General features: G+C 47.8%; 1 protein-coding gene across 4 annotated transcripts in view; it reads left to right on the forward strand.

Moving 5' to 3' along the window:
* VRK3 (VRK serine/threonine kinase 3) overlaps positions 1 to 17,733 on the forward strand; it is a 751,237-nt gene that overhangs the window by 95,084 nt on the left and 638,420 nt on the right. For all 4 annotated transcript variants that reach the window (XM_063945241.1, XM_063945242.1, XM_063945243.1 and 1 more), the window contains one exon: positions 17,540 to 17,653. In XM_063945241.1, coding sequence (XP_063801311.1) covers positions 17,540 to 17,653 — 114 coding nt within the window. The remainder of the gene's footprint in view (positions 1 to 17,539; positions 17,654 to 17,733) is intronic.

Below are 17,733 nucleotides of genomic sequence, written 5' to 3' on the forward strand. Positions count from 1 at the left end.
GCGGATAACTAATTTGAGGGATCAGTCGCTGTGTTTTGATGTGCCTGTTAAAAATCCAACTTCCGGTACGCAGATTATCTATAGACGCTTCGTCATAAATAACCAAAATTGGTGTGAAGTTACTGCACTATTAGGCGCTTGTCCTCTCCTTGTTTTTCCAGATTTATTTGTCACTAAACCTAGTGACACCCCGAAGGACTGAGCTGCCATCTGCAGGGTATCCTGTGGAACCAGGGTGCAAGTTTGACAAACCTAAGATATTTTTTGAATATATTATACTGATTAAGAAGGGAAGTAGCGCACCTACCATACTTTTGATCCAAAGGTTTAAAATCTTATTTAAACCAACAGGGTATAAGGTATGCATCATCAGTATCCAATAAGTTTCTCGTTTGGTTAATTGTTTCAATCGATCTCCACCTCGCTGAGCAAGAGTTACATGTTCTAGACACATAAAAGAAAAATTAGGATTACCATTTTGACAGGTATTAAAGTGCCGTGGAACACTATTTTTCACTTTATTTTTTATATTTCTATAATGTTCCAACATACTGATCTTCAATGCCCGTTTTGTTTTACCTATAAATCTTTTTCCTCACATACCAACATATAGATCACAAGCGTAGTGTTACAATTAATTAAACCTTTTATATGATATTCTATTTTCTTTTCATTATCTTTAAAAGTCTTTTTACCGTTCAAGCCGTGTTTAACAACCACCACAAGTAAATAAGCCTTCCGATTTATTTAAAAAAAAGTATTATTTTCTCTGACGTCCTAAGTGGATGCTGGGACTCCGTAAGGACCATGGGGAATAGCGGCTCCGCAGGAGACTGGGCACAACTAAAGAAAGCTTTAGGACTACCTGGTGTGCACTGGCTCCTCCCTCTATGACCCCCCTCCAGACCTCAGTTAGAATCTTGTGCCCAGCCGAGCTGGATGCACACTAGGGGCTCTCCTGAGCTCCTAGAAAAGAAAGTATATTTTAGGTTTTTTATTTTCAGTGAGATCTGCTGGCAACAGACTCACTGCTACGAGGGACTGAGGGGAGAGATGCGAACCTATCTGCTTGCAGCTAGCTTGGGCTTCTTAGGCTACTGGACACCATTAGCTCCAGAGGGATCGTACACAGGGCCCGACCTCGATCGTCCGTTCCCGGAGCCGCGCCGCCGTCCCCCTTGCAGAGCCAGAAGCAAGAAGAACGTCCAGGAAATCGGCGGCAGAAGACTCCGGTCTTCATTAAGGTAGCGCACAGCACTGCAGCTGTGCGCCATTGCTCCCTGTGCACACCACATACTCCGGGCGCTGGGGGGCGCCCTGGGCAGCAATTAGAGTACCTTAAAAGTGGCAAATCACACATAATATAGCCTAATAAGCTATATATGTGTAAAATACCCCTGCCACATTATTATTATAAGAGCGGGAGAAGTCAGCTGAAAAAGGGGCGGGGCTATCTCCCTCAGCACACTGGCGCCATTTTCTCTTCACAGTGCAGCTGGAAGACAGCTCCCCAGGCTCTCCCCTGTAGTTTTCAGGCTCAAAGGGTTAAAAAGAGAGGGGGGGCACTAAATTTAGGCGCAAAATTGTGTATTATAGCAGCTATAAGGGAAAAATCACTGTGGGTAGTGTGAATCCCTGTATTATATAGCGCTCTGGTGTGTGCTGGCATACTCTCTCTCTCTGTCTCCCCAAAGGACTTAGTGGGGTCCTGTCCTCAGTCAGAGCATTCCCTGTGTGTGTGCGCGGTGTGTCGTTACGGCTGTGTCGACATGTTTGATGAGGAAGGTTACGTGGAGGCGGAGCAGATGCCGATAAATGTGATGTCGCCCCCTGTGGGGCCGACACCAGAGTGGATGGATAAGTGGAAGGTATTAACCGACAGTGTCAACTCCTTACATAAAGGCTGGATGACGTAACAGCTGTGGGACAGCCGGCTTCTCAGCCCGCGCCTGCCCAGGCGTGTAAAAGGCCATCAGGGGCTCAAAAACGCCCGCTACCTCAGATGGCAGACACAGATGTCGACACGGAGTCTGACTCCAGTGTCGACGAGGTTGAGACATATACACAATCCACTAGGAACATCCGTTGCATGGTCTCGGCAATGAAAAATGTGTTACACATTTCTGACATTAACCCAAGTACCACAAAAAAGGGGTTTTATGTTTGGGGAGAAAAAGCAGCCAGTGTTTTGTTCCCCCATCAGATGAGTGAATGAAGCGTGGGTTCCCCCGATAAGAAACTGGTAATTTCTAAAAAGTTACTGATGGCGTACTCTTTCCCGCCAGAGGATAGGTCACGTTGGGAGATATCCCCTAGGGTGGATAAGGCGCTCACACGTTTGTCAAAAAGGTGGCACTGCCGTCTTAGGATATCAGGCTCTTTGAAGGAGCCTGCTGATAAAAAGCAGGAGGCTATCCTGAAGTCTGTATAAACACACTCAGGTACTTTACTGAGACCTGCAATTGCCTCAGCATGGATAGTGCTGCTGCAGCGTGGTCTGATACCCTGTCAGATAATATTGATACCCTAGACAGGGATACTGTTTTGCTAACCATAGAGCATATTAAAGACGTCGTCTTATATATGAGGGATGCACAGAGGGATATTTGCCGGCTGGCATCCAGAATTAATGCAATGTCCATTCTGCCAGGAGGGTATTAGGGACCCGGCAGTGGACAGGTGATGCTGACTTTAAAATGCACATGGAGATTCTGCCTTATAAGGGTGAGGAATTGTTTGGGGATGGTCTCTGGGACCTCGTATCCACAGCAACAGCTGGGAAGAAAAGATTTTACCTCAGGTTTCCTCACAGCCTAAGAAAGCACCGTATTATCAGGTACAGTCCTTTCGGCTTCAGAAAAGCGAGCGGGCCAAAGGCGCTTCCTTTCTGCACAGAGACAAGGGTAGAGGGAAAAAGCTGCACCAGACAGCCAGTTCCCAGGATCAAAAATCTTCCCCCGCTTCCTCTGAGTCCACCGCATGACGCTGGGGCTCCACAGGTGGAGCCAGGTGCGGTGGGGGCGCGTCTCGGGAACTTCAGCGACCAGTGGGCTCGCTCACAGGTGGATCCCTGGGTTCTGCAAGTAGTATCACAGGGATACAAGCTGGAGTTCGAGGCGACTCCTCCTCGCCGTTACATCAAGTCAGCCTTGCCGGCTGCCCTCGGAGAAAGGGGAGGTAGTACTGGCGGCAATTCACAAGCTGTACGTCCAGCAGGTGATAATCAAGGTACCCCTCCTTCATCAAGGCCGGGGTTACTATTCCACAAGGTTTGTGGTACCGAAACCAGACGTTTCGGTGAGACCCATTCTAAAATTGAAATACTTGAACACTTATATACGAAGGTTCAAGTTCAAAATGGAATCGCTCAGGGCGGTTATTGCAAGCCTGGATGAAGGGGATTACATGGTATCACTGGACATCAAGGATGCTTACCTGCATGTCCCCATTTACCCTCCTCACCAGGAGTACCTCAAAATTGTGGTACAGGACTGTCATTACCAATTCCAGACGTTGCCGTTGGTCTGTCCCCGGCACCGAGGGTATTTACCAAGGTAATGGCCGAAATGATGATACTCCTTCGAAAAAAGGGAGTTATAATTATCCCGTACTTGGACGATCTCCTTATAAAGGCGAGGTCCAGGGAACAGTTGTTGGTCGGAGTAGCACTATCTCGGGAAGTGCTACAACAGCACGGCTGGATTCTGAATATTCCAAAGTCGCAGCTGGTTCCTACAACGCGTCTACTGTTCCTGGGTATGGTTCTGGATACAGAACAGGAAAAAGTGTTTCTCCCGGAGGAGAAGGCCAAGGAGTTGTCATCTCTAGTCAGAGACCTCCTAAAACAAATACAGGTGTCGGTGCATCAATGCACGCGAGTCCTAGGAAAGATGGTAGCTTCTTACGAAGAAATTCCATTCGGCAGGTTCCATGCAAGGATCTTCCAGTGGGATCTGTTGGACAAGTGGTCCGGTCGCATCTTCAGATGCATCGGCTGATAACCCTGTCTCCAAGGGCCAGGGTGTCGCTGTTGTGGTGGCTGCAGAGTGCTCATCTTCTAGAGGGCCGCAGATTCGGCATACAGGACTGGGTCTTGGTGACCACGGATGCCAGCCTTCGAGGCTGGGGGGCAGTCACGCAGGGAAGAAACTTCCAAGGACTATTGTCGAGTCAGGAGACTTCCCTACACATAAATATTCTGGAACTAAGGGCCATTTACAATGCCCTAAGTCAGGCTAGACCCCTGCTTCAACACCAGCCGGTGCTGATCCAGTCAGACAACATCACGGCGGTCGCCCATGTAAACCAACAGGGCGGCACAAGAAGCAGGATGGCGATGGCAGAAGCCACAAGGATTTTCCGATGGGCGGAAAATCATGTGTTAGCACTGTCAGCAGTTTTCATTCCCGGAGTGGACAACTGGGAAGCAGACTTTCTCAGCAGACACGACCTCCACCCGGGAGAGTGGGGACTTCATCCAGAAGTCTTCCAAATAATTGTACACCATTAGGAAAGGCCACAGGTGGACATGATGGCGTCCCGCCTCAACAAAAAGCTAAAAAGACAGGCGATAGCTGTGGACGCTCTGGTAAAACCGTGGTGTACCGGTCGGTGTATGTGTTCCCTCCTCTGCCTCTCATGCCCAAGGTACTGAGAATAATAAGAAGGAGAGGAGTAAGAACTATACTCGTGGTTTCGGATTGGCCAAGAAGAGCTTGGTACCCAGAACTTCAAGAAATGATCTCAGAGGACCCATGGCCTCTGCCGCTCAGAAAGGACCTGCTGCAGCAGGGGCCCTGTCTGTTCCAAGACTTACCGCGGCTGCGTTTGACGGCATGGCGGTTGAACACCGGATCCTAAAGGAAAAAGGCATTCCGGAGGAAGTCATTCCTACGCTGATTAAGCCTAGGAAAGATGTGATCGCAAAACATTATCACCGCATATGGCGGAAATATGTTGCTTGGTGTGAGGCCAGGAAGGCCCCAACGGAGGAATTTCAACTGGGTCGATTTCTGCACTTCCTACAGTCAGGAGTGACTATGGACCTAAAATTGGGTTCCATTAAGGTCCAGATTTCGGCTCTGTACATTTTCTTCCGAAAAGAACTGGCTTCACTGCCTGAAGTTCAGACTTTTGTTAAGGGAGTGCTGCATATTCAGCCCCGTTTGTGCCTCCAGTGGCACCGTGGGATCTCAACGTGGTGTTGGATTTCCTGAAGTCGCATTGGGTTGAGCCACTTAAATCCGTAGAGCTAAAATACCTCACGGGAAAAGTGGTCATGCTGTTGGCCTTGGCGTCGGCCAGGCGTGTATCAGAATTGGCGGCTTTGTCATGCAAAAGCCCTTATCTGATTTTTCATATGGATAGGGCGAAATTGAGGACTCGTTCCCAATTCCTTCCTAAGGTGGTGTCCGCTTTTCATGTGAACCAACCTATTGTGGTGCCTGCGGCTACTTGGGACTTGGAGGACTCCAAGTTACTGGACGTAGTCAGGGCCCTGAAAATATGTTTCCAGGACGGCTGGAGTCGGGAAAACTGACTCGCTATTTATCCTGTATGCACCCAACAAGCTGGGTGCTCCTGCTTCTAAGCAGACTATTGCTCGCTGGATCTGTAGCACGATTCAATCTTGCACATTCTGCGGCTGGACTGCCGCACCCTAAATCTGTAAAAGCCCATTCCACGAGGAAAGTGGGCTCTTCTTGGGCGGCTGCCCGAGGGGTCTCGGCTTTACAACTTTGCCGAGCTGTTACTTGGTCGGGTTCAAACACTTTTACAAGAGTTTGATACCCTGGCTGAGGAGGACCTTGAGTTTGCTCATTCGGTGCTGCAGAGTCATCCGCACTCTCCCGCCCGTTTGGGAGCTTTGGTATAATCCCCATGGTCCTTACGGAGTCCCAGCATCCACTTAGGACGTCAGAGAAAATAAGATTTTACTCACCGGTAAATCTATTTCTCGTAGTCCGTAGTGGATGCTGGGCGCCCATCCCAAGTGCGGATTGTCTGCAATACTTGTATATAGTTATTGTTTAACTAAAGGGTTGTTGTTGAGCCATCTGTTGAGAGGCTCAGTTATTGTTCATACTGTTAACTGGGTATAGTATGACGAGTTATACGGTGTGGCTGGTATGAGTCTTACCCGGGATTCAAAATCCTTCCTTATTGTGTCAGCTCTTCCGGGCACAGTATCCTAACTGAGGTCTGGAGGGGGGTCATAGAGGGAGGAGCCAGTGCACACCAGGTAGTCCTAAAGCTTTCTTTAGTTGTGCCCAGTCTCCTGCGGAGCTGCTATTCCCCATGGTCCTTACGGAGTCCCAGCATCCACTACGGACTACGAGAAATAGATTTACTGGTGAGTAAAATCTTATTATTTTCTCATACGTCCTAGAGAATGCTGGGGACACTTCAAGAACCATGGGGTATAGACTGGATCCGCAGGAGACATGGGCACTTTAAGACTTTCAAATGATGTGACCTGACTCCTCCCTCTATGCCCCTCCTCCAGACTTCTGTTTAGAATCTGTGCCCAGGCAGACTGGATGTACACTGAGTTTCTCTACTGAGTTTCTCTGAAAGACTTTGTTAGGTTTTCTCTTTTCAGGGAGGACTGCTGGCAACAGTCTCCCTGCTTCGTGGGACTTGGGGGAGAGAAGTCAGACCTACATCTAGTGAGTTTAAAGGCTCTGCTTCTTTGGCTACAGGACACCATTAGCTCCTGAGGGTTTGGAACACTAGGTACGCCTAGGGGTTCATTCCCATTGCCCGCCGTCACCCCCCTTGCAGAGTCAGAAGACAGGTGAGTAGAAGAGAAAAAGAAGACTTCAGTGATGGCTTCTGAGGTGCCGCACAGCGGTCGCGCTGCGCGCCATGCTCCCACAGACAGCGGCACTGTAGGGTGCAGGGCGCAGGGGGGGCACCCTGGGCAGCATATAAATCATCAAAAAGGCACTGGCAAGAGGGGACATCAGTGCCAAGGCACTGTCCTAACCCCCGCCAGTATAAATATTAGTTGGAAAAAAGTGGGATGAAGCGCGCCATTGAGAGGCCGGAGCTTCCTCCTCACAGCCCACACAATACACTGCTAGACATAGGGAGGGTGCAGGGCACAGGGGGGGGGCGCCCTGGGCAGATAACACTTGTTTTTTGGCAAAAAGGGAATAAACACACTCTGTCCTACCCCCGCCAGTGAAATTCATTATTTAATTAAGAGCGGGAGAAACGCGCCATTATGGGGGCGGGGCTTCTTCCTCACTAAGCCAGCACACTTCTCAGCGCCATTTTCTCCTCAGGAGAAACGCTGGTCCTCCCTTCACTACTGACTTGTATCAGGGTGCATAAAAAGGGGGGGGGGGAGCGAGGTATATGTTATATTATAAAGCGCTGCAGGTCTGTTTGTTATATTTTGCAGATTGTGTGTTTACACTGGGGTGTGAGCTGGCTAATCCTTTTTGTGTCCCTCTGACAGAGGTCTGTCCCCTATTAGTCCCAGTGTGTCTGTAGGTGTGTGTGATACACGTGGGGGACGCTACCGGCATACCAAGGGCCTGCATGGGTGAATGAAATATGTGGTGGTATGCATCATATCAATAAGAGATTAGATAAGGCTCTCTCTAATGCTGCATGCTGAATATGTAGAAGATATGTTTGTAAGCATTCTGTTCTTCCATCTGCTGGCGACCCTCTCTGGGTCACATGAAGTCCATTTAAATGTTATGCCTGCTGCTACCGACACGGACTCTGAGTCTTTTGTCGACGATAGGGACTCCAGGGAAATAGATCAACACGTGCTTAATAATTTCTTTCCCCGGCAGTCACCCCCTGTGTTAGACAGTGCACTGTCCAGGTTGACAAAGAAGGTAATTCTTCCTTCACCTGGCACGGCTTCACTAAAAGATCCGTCAGACCGTAAGATGGTACCTACATTTAAATCCATTTATGTTGCTAATGGTACGCTGCTCAGGCCCGCAATTGCTTGCGCATGGGTGAGTCGCGCTATTAAAAAAATGGTCCGAATGCGTGTCCTCAGAATTTGACACGATTGATAAAGATGAGATGCTCCTTAAGTTAGAGAATATCAAAGACGCTGCCGCCTATATGCTAGAAGCAATGAAAGAGATTGGACTCTTGAGTTCACAAGCCGCTACCAAAGCAGTATCGGCTCGGTAGGCGTTGGGGATTCGCCAGTGGAACTCGGATGCAGATTCCAAAGAGAAATATAGAGGCTCTCCCATATAAAGGCGACACCTTATTTGGCGATGGACTGGATGCATTAGTCTTGGCGGCTGCCGAAGGTAAGTCGACATTTTTGCCCTCTGCACCTGCACCAGCAAAAAGATCACCCTCACATGCAGTCCTTTTTCAGCCCAGTAAGTACAGCAGAAAGTTTCCCCTTATTCGCAGGACGGGGAAGAGACGAAAAGATGTCTGCAACTGCTTCAGGTTCCAAGAACAGATGTCTACCCCTGCTTCTGCCAAGTCTACAGCATGACGCTGGGGTTCCCTCGTGGGAGGTAGCTCGGATGGGGGCACGTCTAAAAACTGCTCCGTCAGGATTGGAGTCAATCTGCCCTGGATCCCTGGGTGTTACAAATAGTGTCCCAGGAATACAAACTGGGGTTTCAAGACGTTTCTCCATGACGATTTTTAAAATTGACCTTGCCAATGTCTCTTTCAGAGAGAGAAGCACTTATAACGGTAATTCACATTTTATGTCAGAACCAGGGCATACTCCTGGTGCCTGGGTCACAACAAAGGGAGGGGTTTATTCAAGCGTCTTTGTAGTTCCGAAACCGGACGGCTCGGTCTGACCGACCCTGAACCTAATATCTGAATCTCTACTTGAAACGGTTCAAGTGCAAGATGGAATCACTGGGGGCAGTGTTTTCCAGTCTAGAGGAAGGGGATTACAGGGGGTCAGTTGACGTAAAGGATGCTTACCTGCATGTTCCCATTTATCCTCCTTACCAGGCTTAGCTGAGTTTCGCGGTTCAGAATTGCCATTACCAATCCAGACGCTACCTTTCGGTTTCTCCACGGTGCCGAGGGTTTTCACCAAGGTGTTGGTGGAGATGATGGTTCTCCCGCCTCAAGAAGGAGTCAATCTAATTCCTTATCTAGAAGATCTCCTGATAAAGGCGAGATCAAGTGAGTGCTTGGTACAAAACATCGCACTCTCCCTGTCCATACTCCAACAACACGGTTGGATTATAAATTTTCCAGGAAAGATTATTTGTCTTTCGGGATGATTATGGACAGGGTAGTTCAGAGAGTTTTTCTTCCGGTGGAAAAGGCTCTGGAAATCCAGAAAATAGTAATACTAGTTTTGAAGCCATCAAGAGTGTTGATCCATCAGTGCAAATATGGTGACCGCCTACGAGGCCATACAGGTTGGCAGGCTCCATGCCAGGGTATTCCAGGGGGACCTGTTGGTAAAGTGGATCCCACCTACACAGGCACCGGAAGATAGTCCGGTTGTTGAAAGCCAGGATTTCACTCCTGTGGTGGCTACACAGCTCGCACCTATTAGAGGGACGCAGGTTCGGAGTTCAGGACTGGGTCCTGGTAACCACGGATACAAGTCTCCGAGACTGAGGAGCTGTCACTCAAGGAAAAGTTTCCTCGGAAAATGCTAAAGTCAGGAAGCCTGCCTTCGCATGAACATGCTGGAATTGAGAGCCATTTACAAAGGTTTTCAACAACGGTACATCTTCTTCAAGATTATCCCGTGCAGATCCAGTTGGATAATGTAACAGCAAGGCGGAATGAAAAGCAGAGTGGAAATGGCAGTGGTGACGAAGGTTCTCCTCTGGGCAGGAAAACATGTAAGGGCTCTGTCTGTAATTTTTATTCCAGGAGTGGACAACTGGGAAGCAGACTTCCTCAGCAGACACGATATGCAGCAGGGAGAGTGGAACTTCCACCAATAAGGCTTCTCAGAGGTGACAAGTCTTTGCGGAGTTTCTCAAATAGACGTTATGGCATCTCGTCTCAACGAGAAGCTTCAGAAATATTGTTCCTGGTGAAAAGACCCTCGGACAATTGCAATAGATGCACTGGTGACCCAGTGGCTATTTCGGTCAGGGTATGTATTCCCTCCACTTCCACTGTTCCCAAAAGTTCTCGGGATCATAGGAGGGACGAGGTTTTGGGCAAAATTTCATGGCCCAGACTGGCCAAGGAGGTCTTGGTCCCCAGATTTTTTAGTAGTAAAAAAAATTAAAAATTAAAAAAATAGTGGCTGTGCGTGTACCTGGATTTACCGCGGCTACGTTTGACGACATGGCTGTTGAGCGCCGGCTTCTAGCCTGAAAGGGTATTCCCAAGGGAGTCATCCCCACTCTTATTCAGGCCAGGAAAGGAGTAACGTCTAAACGTTACCACCGTCTTTGGTGAAAATGTGTGTCTTGGCGTAAATTCAAGAAATCTTCAACGGAAGAATTTCAGTTAGGGTGTGTTCTCCATTTCCTACGGGCTGGAGGGAATGCAACATGTAATTGGACTCCAGTAAGGTCCAGTTTTCTGCATTGGCAATTTTCTTTAAAAAACTGTTGGCTTCCCTTCAGGAGGTTCAGTGTTTTGTGAAATGTGTGTTGCGCATCTACCTTCCATTTGTGCCTCCAGTGGCACCTTGGGTTCTTAATGTGGTGTTGCAGTTGTTTTAATCACGTGGGTTTGAACCTTTACAGAAGGTGAAGTTGCTGTTTCTCACTTGAAAAGCGGTCATCCTGTTGGCCTTGGCATTTGCTAGGTGGATGTCTGAGTTGGGGGCCTCATCTCACAAGATCCCTTCTTTGATCTTCCATGAACATAGATCTGAATTGAGGACACGTCAGCGTTTTCTACCGAAGGGGGTTGTCCTCTTTCTACAGGAACCGACCTATTGTGGTGCCTGTGGCTCCTGATGCCTTCCCTGAGTCAAAGTCTCTGGATGTGGTTAGAGCTTTGAAAGTTATGTAGCCTGGACGGCTCTGATTAGGGAAACAGAGGCTCTGTTTGTCCTGTATGTCCCAACAACAAGCAGACCGTTGCGCGCTGTATCTGTAGTGCGATTCAGCATGCTCAGTCCACGGCTGGATTGCAGTTACCAAAATCGGTGAAGGCCCATTCTACTAGAAGGGTGGACTTGTCCTGGGAAGCTGCCCGGGGGTTCTCGGCATTACAACTTGACCGAGCAGCGGTTTGGTCAGGTTCAAACACTTTTGAAATGTTTTGCAAGTTTGATACTCTGGCCGCTGAGGACCTCATGTTTGGTCAATAGGTGCTGCAGAGTCATCCGCACTCTCCCGCCCGTTCTGGAGCTTTGGTATAAACCCCATGGTTCTTGAAGTGTCCCCAGCATCCTCTGGGACATATGAGAAAATAGGATTTTAATACCTACCGGTAAAACCTTCTCTTAGTCCGTAGAGGATGCTGGGCGCCCGTCCCAGTGCGTACTGTATCTGCAGTTATTGGTTGTGGTTACACACAGGTTGTGTTACGATTTTTGTCAGCATACTGCTGCAAATTCTTAATGCCGTTGGCTTGTGTTCTGTTGAATGCCACGTTCTGCGGCATGCTTAAGGGGTGAGCTGGTAAGATGCTCACCGTGGTTTAACAATAAATCCTTTCCTCGAAATGTTCGTCTCCCTGGGCACAGTTCCTTAAACTGGAGTCTGGAGGTTGGACCAAAAAACTAGTGTTATCTTCCCAGGGCGCACCCCCTGTGCCCTGCACCCTCCCTATGTCTAGCAGTGTATTGTGTGGGCTGTGAGGAGGAAGCTCCGGCCTCTCAATGGCGCACTTCATCCTACTTTTTTCCAACTAATATTTATACTGGCGGGGGTTAGGACAGTGCCTTGGCACTTATGTCCCCTCTTGCCAGTGCCTTTTTGATGATTTATATGCTGTCCAACCCTGAGAGGTTAATGGCCACTATCTCCGCTGACAGGACACTGAGCTCCTGAGGGTGATGATCGTTAGCCGCCCCAGGCGACCGCTCACTCCCGCAGCGTGCCGCCACCCCCTAACGGAGCACAGCTACGATCATGAACTCAGATATGCGGGGGGGGGGGGACCCAGCACAGGGTCAGTGTCACATGTCAGGCCGCCCCCCCCCTCGCAGAAGTGCAAAGGCATCACACAGCGGTGATGCCTTTGCACTTCAAGAGTAGCTCCCGGCCAGCGCAGCTTTAGCGTGCTGGCTGGGAGCTACTCTTCGCTCCCCGGGCCGCAGTGGCTGCGTGTGATGTCATGCAGCCGCTGCGGGCCACTCCCCGCACAGTCCGTCCACGCCTGCGTTGGCCGGACCGCGTCTACGAAACGGCAGCCAAACGCCGCAGTTTCTCCCCCTCCCGCCCATCGACCGCCTCTGCCTGTCAATCAGGCAGAGGCGATCGTAGTGTAGCGACATAGTGTAGTATGCGCAGTGTAGCATGCGCAGATCTGACCAGTTCGCTACGCTGCGAATAACTGCAGCGTGCGATCGGGTCAGTATGACCTCCTCTGTGTCTTATGCTGCAGAGGATATTTCTTCCCCAGAGGAATCCATTCCCTGTACCCAGGAATGTAATGTCTTGTCTCAGATTCCTATTCATGAGCCAGAGTGGTTGACTTTTATTAAGGGAATGATCTCTCAGATCTCTAGTAGGGTAGCTCATACTGAGACTAAAACTCTGGTTTTAAAGAGTTCTATGGCAATTTGGTCAGGTTCTGTTCCTATTCCTTCTAAATCCTCTAAAATACTAAAAGGTCACTCTGCGCTATTTAAATTAATAATCAGGCTTTGAAGTGAGTGAAATCGCATGTACAACAATTATTTTCATTATTCTTTAATTAATAATTCGCAAAACACAATGTATATATTGGATACAATTCCCATATAAAACTGCTCAGCCTTGAAAATGACTTACTAATATGCATGCAATTAAGTATCACAAGCTCTTGTGGCTATTAAATGAGGTGGATCAATTATTTATTCTGAGCTGAACGAGTCATTTGTGTATATCACCACACCAGATAGAGCATCAGTTTGTGTAATAATGCATAGATATAGATGAAGATGAACAGTCACAACTGGATCAATAATATGATCGTTCCAAGCAAAGATTAAGCTGTGGTAACGTGTTCCATAAATTTAGAAGCAAACCGCCTGTATGCTGTGACAAGCTCACCATCCGTAGTTGTTGTGCGGAAGATTCAGCTGATTGCGTGCTGTGCTGGATGGGAAGAGTGCGGCTAGGAGGCACCGGACGTCTCCGTCCTCCAAGATGTACAAACCGCTGCAACTTCCAATTACCGCTTTATAAACAGGATGACGTCTGGTACTCAAAATGATGCCTGTGCAAAGGTGTCCCCAGTTGGCGGTAAGCAATGTCACCGGTATCCTCTGTCCGCTAACGCGTTTCGCTCGTTTATGGAGCTTTTTCAAAGAGTATTTTGTCAGTGACCGGTGACTTCCTTTATACCTGCTAGGTAATTCCCATTGGTTCTCATAATTCATACACCTGTGGTTTTAATTAGTTGATCCACCTTTTCTTCTGTCTAAAAAGATCCACCTCTATTGCTTCTGACTTTTAAATATATATTTTTAAAAAACTATTTTTATCCAATATCATACTTAGCCACATTAGTACTCTCATGCAAAAATAGAGTATAAAATATATAATAAAATTTAAAACCTTCTCCACATTAAATATGTACAGAAAAAACTAAAATAAAATACAACCCTATTTTCTCTACATGGACTGAATCTGGATTCGAACCCACAACCCTATCATTCGCAAACCAGTTTTGTACCCCTGTACTACATGACCGTTGTATTTGGTCATGCAAAAAAGGAAAACGTATACTTGGCATATTCCTTTCTTAAATTAGATATAATAAATCAGCTTCTAGGTTATTTGGAGCTCGAACCCGGGACCCTGTCTACTATTACTGCACTCCCTCTGGAAATATTCTAAAACTGTTTTATATTCATATTACATTTATACCTTTAAATCAGACTTGCCAGCTTTACAGACAGACAGGGCTATCCTACAGGAAGCCATCCAAAAATTGGAAGTCACAGGTCATTGTCCCAGTTTCACCTCATATGCAAAACAAGGGTTTCTATTCAAACCTTTTCGTGGTACCGAAACCGGATGGTTCGGTCAGACCAATTTCGAACTTGAAATCGTTAAACCCTTACATGAGGGAGCTCAAATTCAAAATGGAATCTCTCAGAGCGGTGATCTCAGGGCTGGAAGAGGGAGAGTTTCTGGTGTTCTTGGACATCAAGGATGCATACCTCCACATTTTGATTTGGCTGCCGCATCAGGCTTATCTCAGATTTGCACTGTTAGACAGTCACGATCAGTTCCAGGCACTGCCATTCGGTCTCTCCACGGCACCGAGGGTGTTCACCAAGGTGATGACAGAGATGATGGTTCTCCTCCGCAGACGGGGAGTGAACATAATTCCATATGTGGACGATCTGCTGATAAAGGCATCATCCAGGAAGAAGTTGTTGCAGTCCATTGCTCTCACGACCCATCTGCTCAGGGAACATGTTTGGGTCCTGAACTTTCCAAAGTCACATTTGGAGCCGACAAAGAGATTCTTTTCTGGGGATGATCCTCGACACGGAAGTGCAGAAGGTGTTTCTACCAGTGGAGAAAGCGTTTGTGATACATCAATGGTCCGGGATGTATTGAAGCCTGCCCGGTTATCGGTTCACCAGTGCATTCGCCTTCTGGAGAAGATGGTTGCCTCCTACGAGGCTCTTCAGTTCGAAAGATTTCATGCTCGGTCCTTCCAACTGAATCTCCTAGACAAGTGGTCGGGATCTCACCTACAATGCACCAGAGGATTCGTCTGTCGCCGAAAGCAAGGATTTCACTCCTCTGGTGGCTGCAAATGCCTCACCTCCTGGAGGGCTGCAGGTTCAGGGTTTGGAACTTGATCCTTCTAACCATGGATGCAAGCCTCAGGGGTTGGGGCGCAGTCACTCAGGGGGAAACCGCCCAAGGAAGGTGGTCAAGTCTGGAATCCATTCTTCCAATAAACATTCTGGAACTACGAGCCGTTTACAACGGTCTTCTTCAAGCGGCGCACCTTCTGCGAAATCGGGACATTCAAGTACAGTCGGACAATGTAACGACGGTGGCCTACATAAACCGACAGGGAGGTACAAAGAGCAGAGCTGCTATGTCAGAGGTAACAAGAATCCTTCTCTGGGCGGAAAAGCACGCAGTGGCGTTGTCAGCGATATTCCTTCCAGGAGTGGACAACTGGGAAGCGGACTTTCTCAGCAGGCATGATCTCCATCCAGGAGAATGGAGCCTCCATTCGGAGGTGTTCACAGACGTGACCAGTCGTTGGGGCATGCCTCCAATAGACATGATGGCCTCACGTCTCAACAAGAAATTTTGGAGGTACTGTTCCAGGTCGAGAGACCCTTAAGCAGCTGCTGTGGATGCCCTGGTAACTTCGTGGATGTTCCTGTCAGTGTATGTGTTCCCTCCACTTCCACTCATTCCAAGAATTCTAAAACTCATAAAGAGAACAAGGGTTCAGGCAATTCTCATTGCTCCAGACTGACCAAGGCGAGCTTGGTACGCAAATCTTCTGGATTAACTGATGGAAGATCCAAGGCCTCTTCCTTTTCGCGACCTTCTGCAACAGGGGTTGTTCGCTTATCAAGACTTACTGCGGTTACGTTTGATGGCATGGAGGTTGAACGCCAGATCTTAACCTGAAAGGGTATTCCGAGCAAGGTTATAACTACCCAGAACCAGGCTAGGAAAGGAGTTACGTCTAAACATTACCATCGCATTTGGAAAAAATGTGTGTCTTGGTGTAAATCCAAGAGGTTTCCTGCGGTGGAGTTTCAACTTGAACGGTTTCTCCTCTTCCTGCAAGCAGGTGTGGATATGGGCCTGCATTTGGGATCCATAAATGTCCAGATTTCGGCTTTATCCATTTTCTTCCAAAAACAATTGGCTGCTCTCCGTGAGGTTCAGACTTTCTTGAAAGCGGTTCTGCACATCCAGCCTCCCTTTGTGGCGCCAATGGCACCCTGGGATCTTAACGTGCTGTTGCATTTCCTGCAATCGGATTGGGTTGAGCCTTTACAGGAGACTGAGGTCAAATTTCTCACGTGGAAGGCTGTCACTTTGTTGGACTTAGCTTCTGCTCGACGTGTGTCCGAATTGGGGGCTTTGTCCTGTAAGAGCCCCTACTTAATCTTCCATGAAGATAGAGCTGAGCTCAGAACGCGTCAGCAGTTCCTTCCAAAGGTTGTGTCGGCTTTTCATATCAACCAAACTATTGTGGTGCCGGTAGCTACTGACTCCTCAATTACATCAAAGTCTTTGCTTGTCACAGAAAATCGGACTCTCTGTTTGTCCTATATGATCCCAAGAAACTTGGGTGTCATGCTTCTAAGCACACAATTACTCGCTGGATCAGGTTCACTATTCAGCACGCATATTCTACGACAGGATTGCCGTGCCAATAATCTGTTAATGTTAATTCGTATGGTGGGTTCTTCCTGGGCGGCTGCCTGGGGGGTGTCTGCTTTACAACTTTGCCGAGCGGCTACTTGGTCAGGGTCGAACTACAAGTTCAATACTTTGGCCTCTGAGGACCTAAAGTTTTGTCAATCAGTTCTGCAGGAGCCTCCGCGCTCTCCCTCCCGTTCTGGGAGCTTTGGTACATCCCCATGGTACTAATGTGGACCCCAGCATCCTCTAGGACGTAAGAGAAAATAAGATTTTAATTACCTACTGGTAAATCCTTTTCTCGTAGTCTGTAGAGGATGCTGGGCGCCCGCCCAGCGCATCGTGATCCTGCAGGGGTTACTTAATTCATTACTGCTTGGATATTGGTTAAGTACTGTTTTGTTACTTGGTTGAGTAATATTGTTCAGCTATTGCTGAGTTTTTAAGCTGGTTAGCTTGGTTTACCTTGTATGTGTAAGCTGGTGTGACTCTCGCCACTATCTGTTTAATATCCTTCTCTCGAAGTTGTCCGTCTCCTCGGGCACAGTTTCTATACTGAATCTGGTAGGAGGGGCATAGAGGGAGGAACCAGCCCACACTGTTAAACTCTTAAAGTGCCAGTGGCTCTTAGTGGATCCGTCTATACCCAGCATCCTCTACGGACTACGAGAAAAGGATTTACCGGTAGGTAATTAAAAATCCTATTAACTCTCTCTCTCTCTCTCTCTCTCTCTCTCTCTCTCTCTCTCTCTCTCACTATCTCTCTCTCTCTATCATTTATTTTTATCACGTCAGTCAAACGACTTACCTTAAAGACACAAATATCCTCCATGGAACACTATTGTTTCACTGCAAAGAGCTGGCCGTGTAAAGTTTTATATCTTATCGAAAAGGCAAGTAGCAGCAGCTTAGCTATAATACTTACAATAGGTGCAGAAAAGCAGAAAGTATAGTAGAAATACATACAGTAGGTCGTTCGTCCCCCCCCCCGTCCCCCATGCCTAAGTTACATTGCCTTCAATGATAACAATTCAGTATGATTCCAATGAATGGCGTTTTCTCATATTCTTATTTTCTTACAGGTCACATAACTCCAATTAAAACTTCCGAAGTAAGTGTTTCTGTACAGAATAAACCGAGCTGTAGTCCTTCAAATAATAAGAGTCCAGAAAAACCGAGTTGCTCTCCTAAAACCGGTAAGTGTTCTACAGTATGTATGGATAGTGAGTGGTGTAAAATGATTAGTGTGGATTAGTCACTTTAGCTCTAATTTTGT

Source organism: Pseudophryne corroboree, chromosome 11, assembly GCF_028390025.1.
Source record: "Pseudophryne corroboree isolate aPseCor3 chromosome 11, aPseCor3.hap2, whole genome shotgun sequence".
Classification (NCBI taxonomy): Eukaryota; Metazoa; Chordata; class Amphibia; order Anura; family Myobatrachidae; genus Pseudophryne; species Pseudophryne corroboree.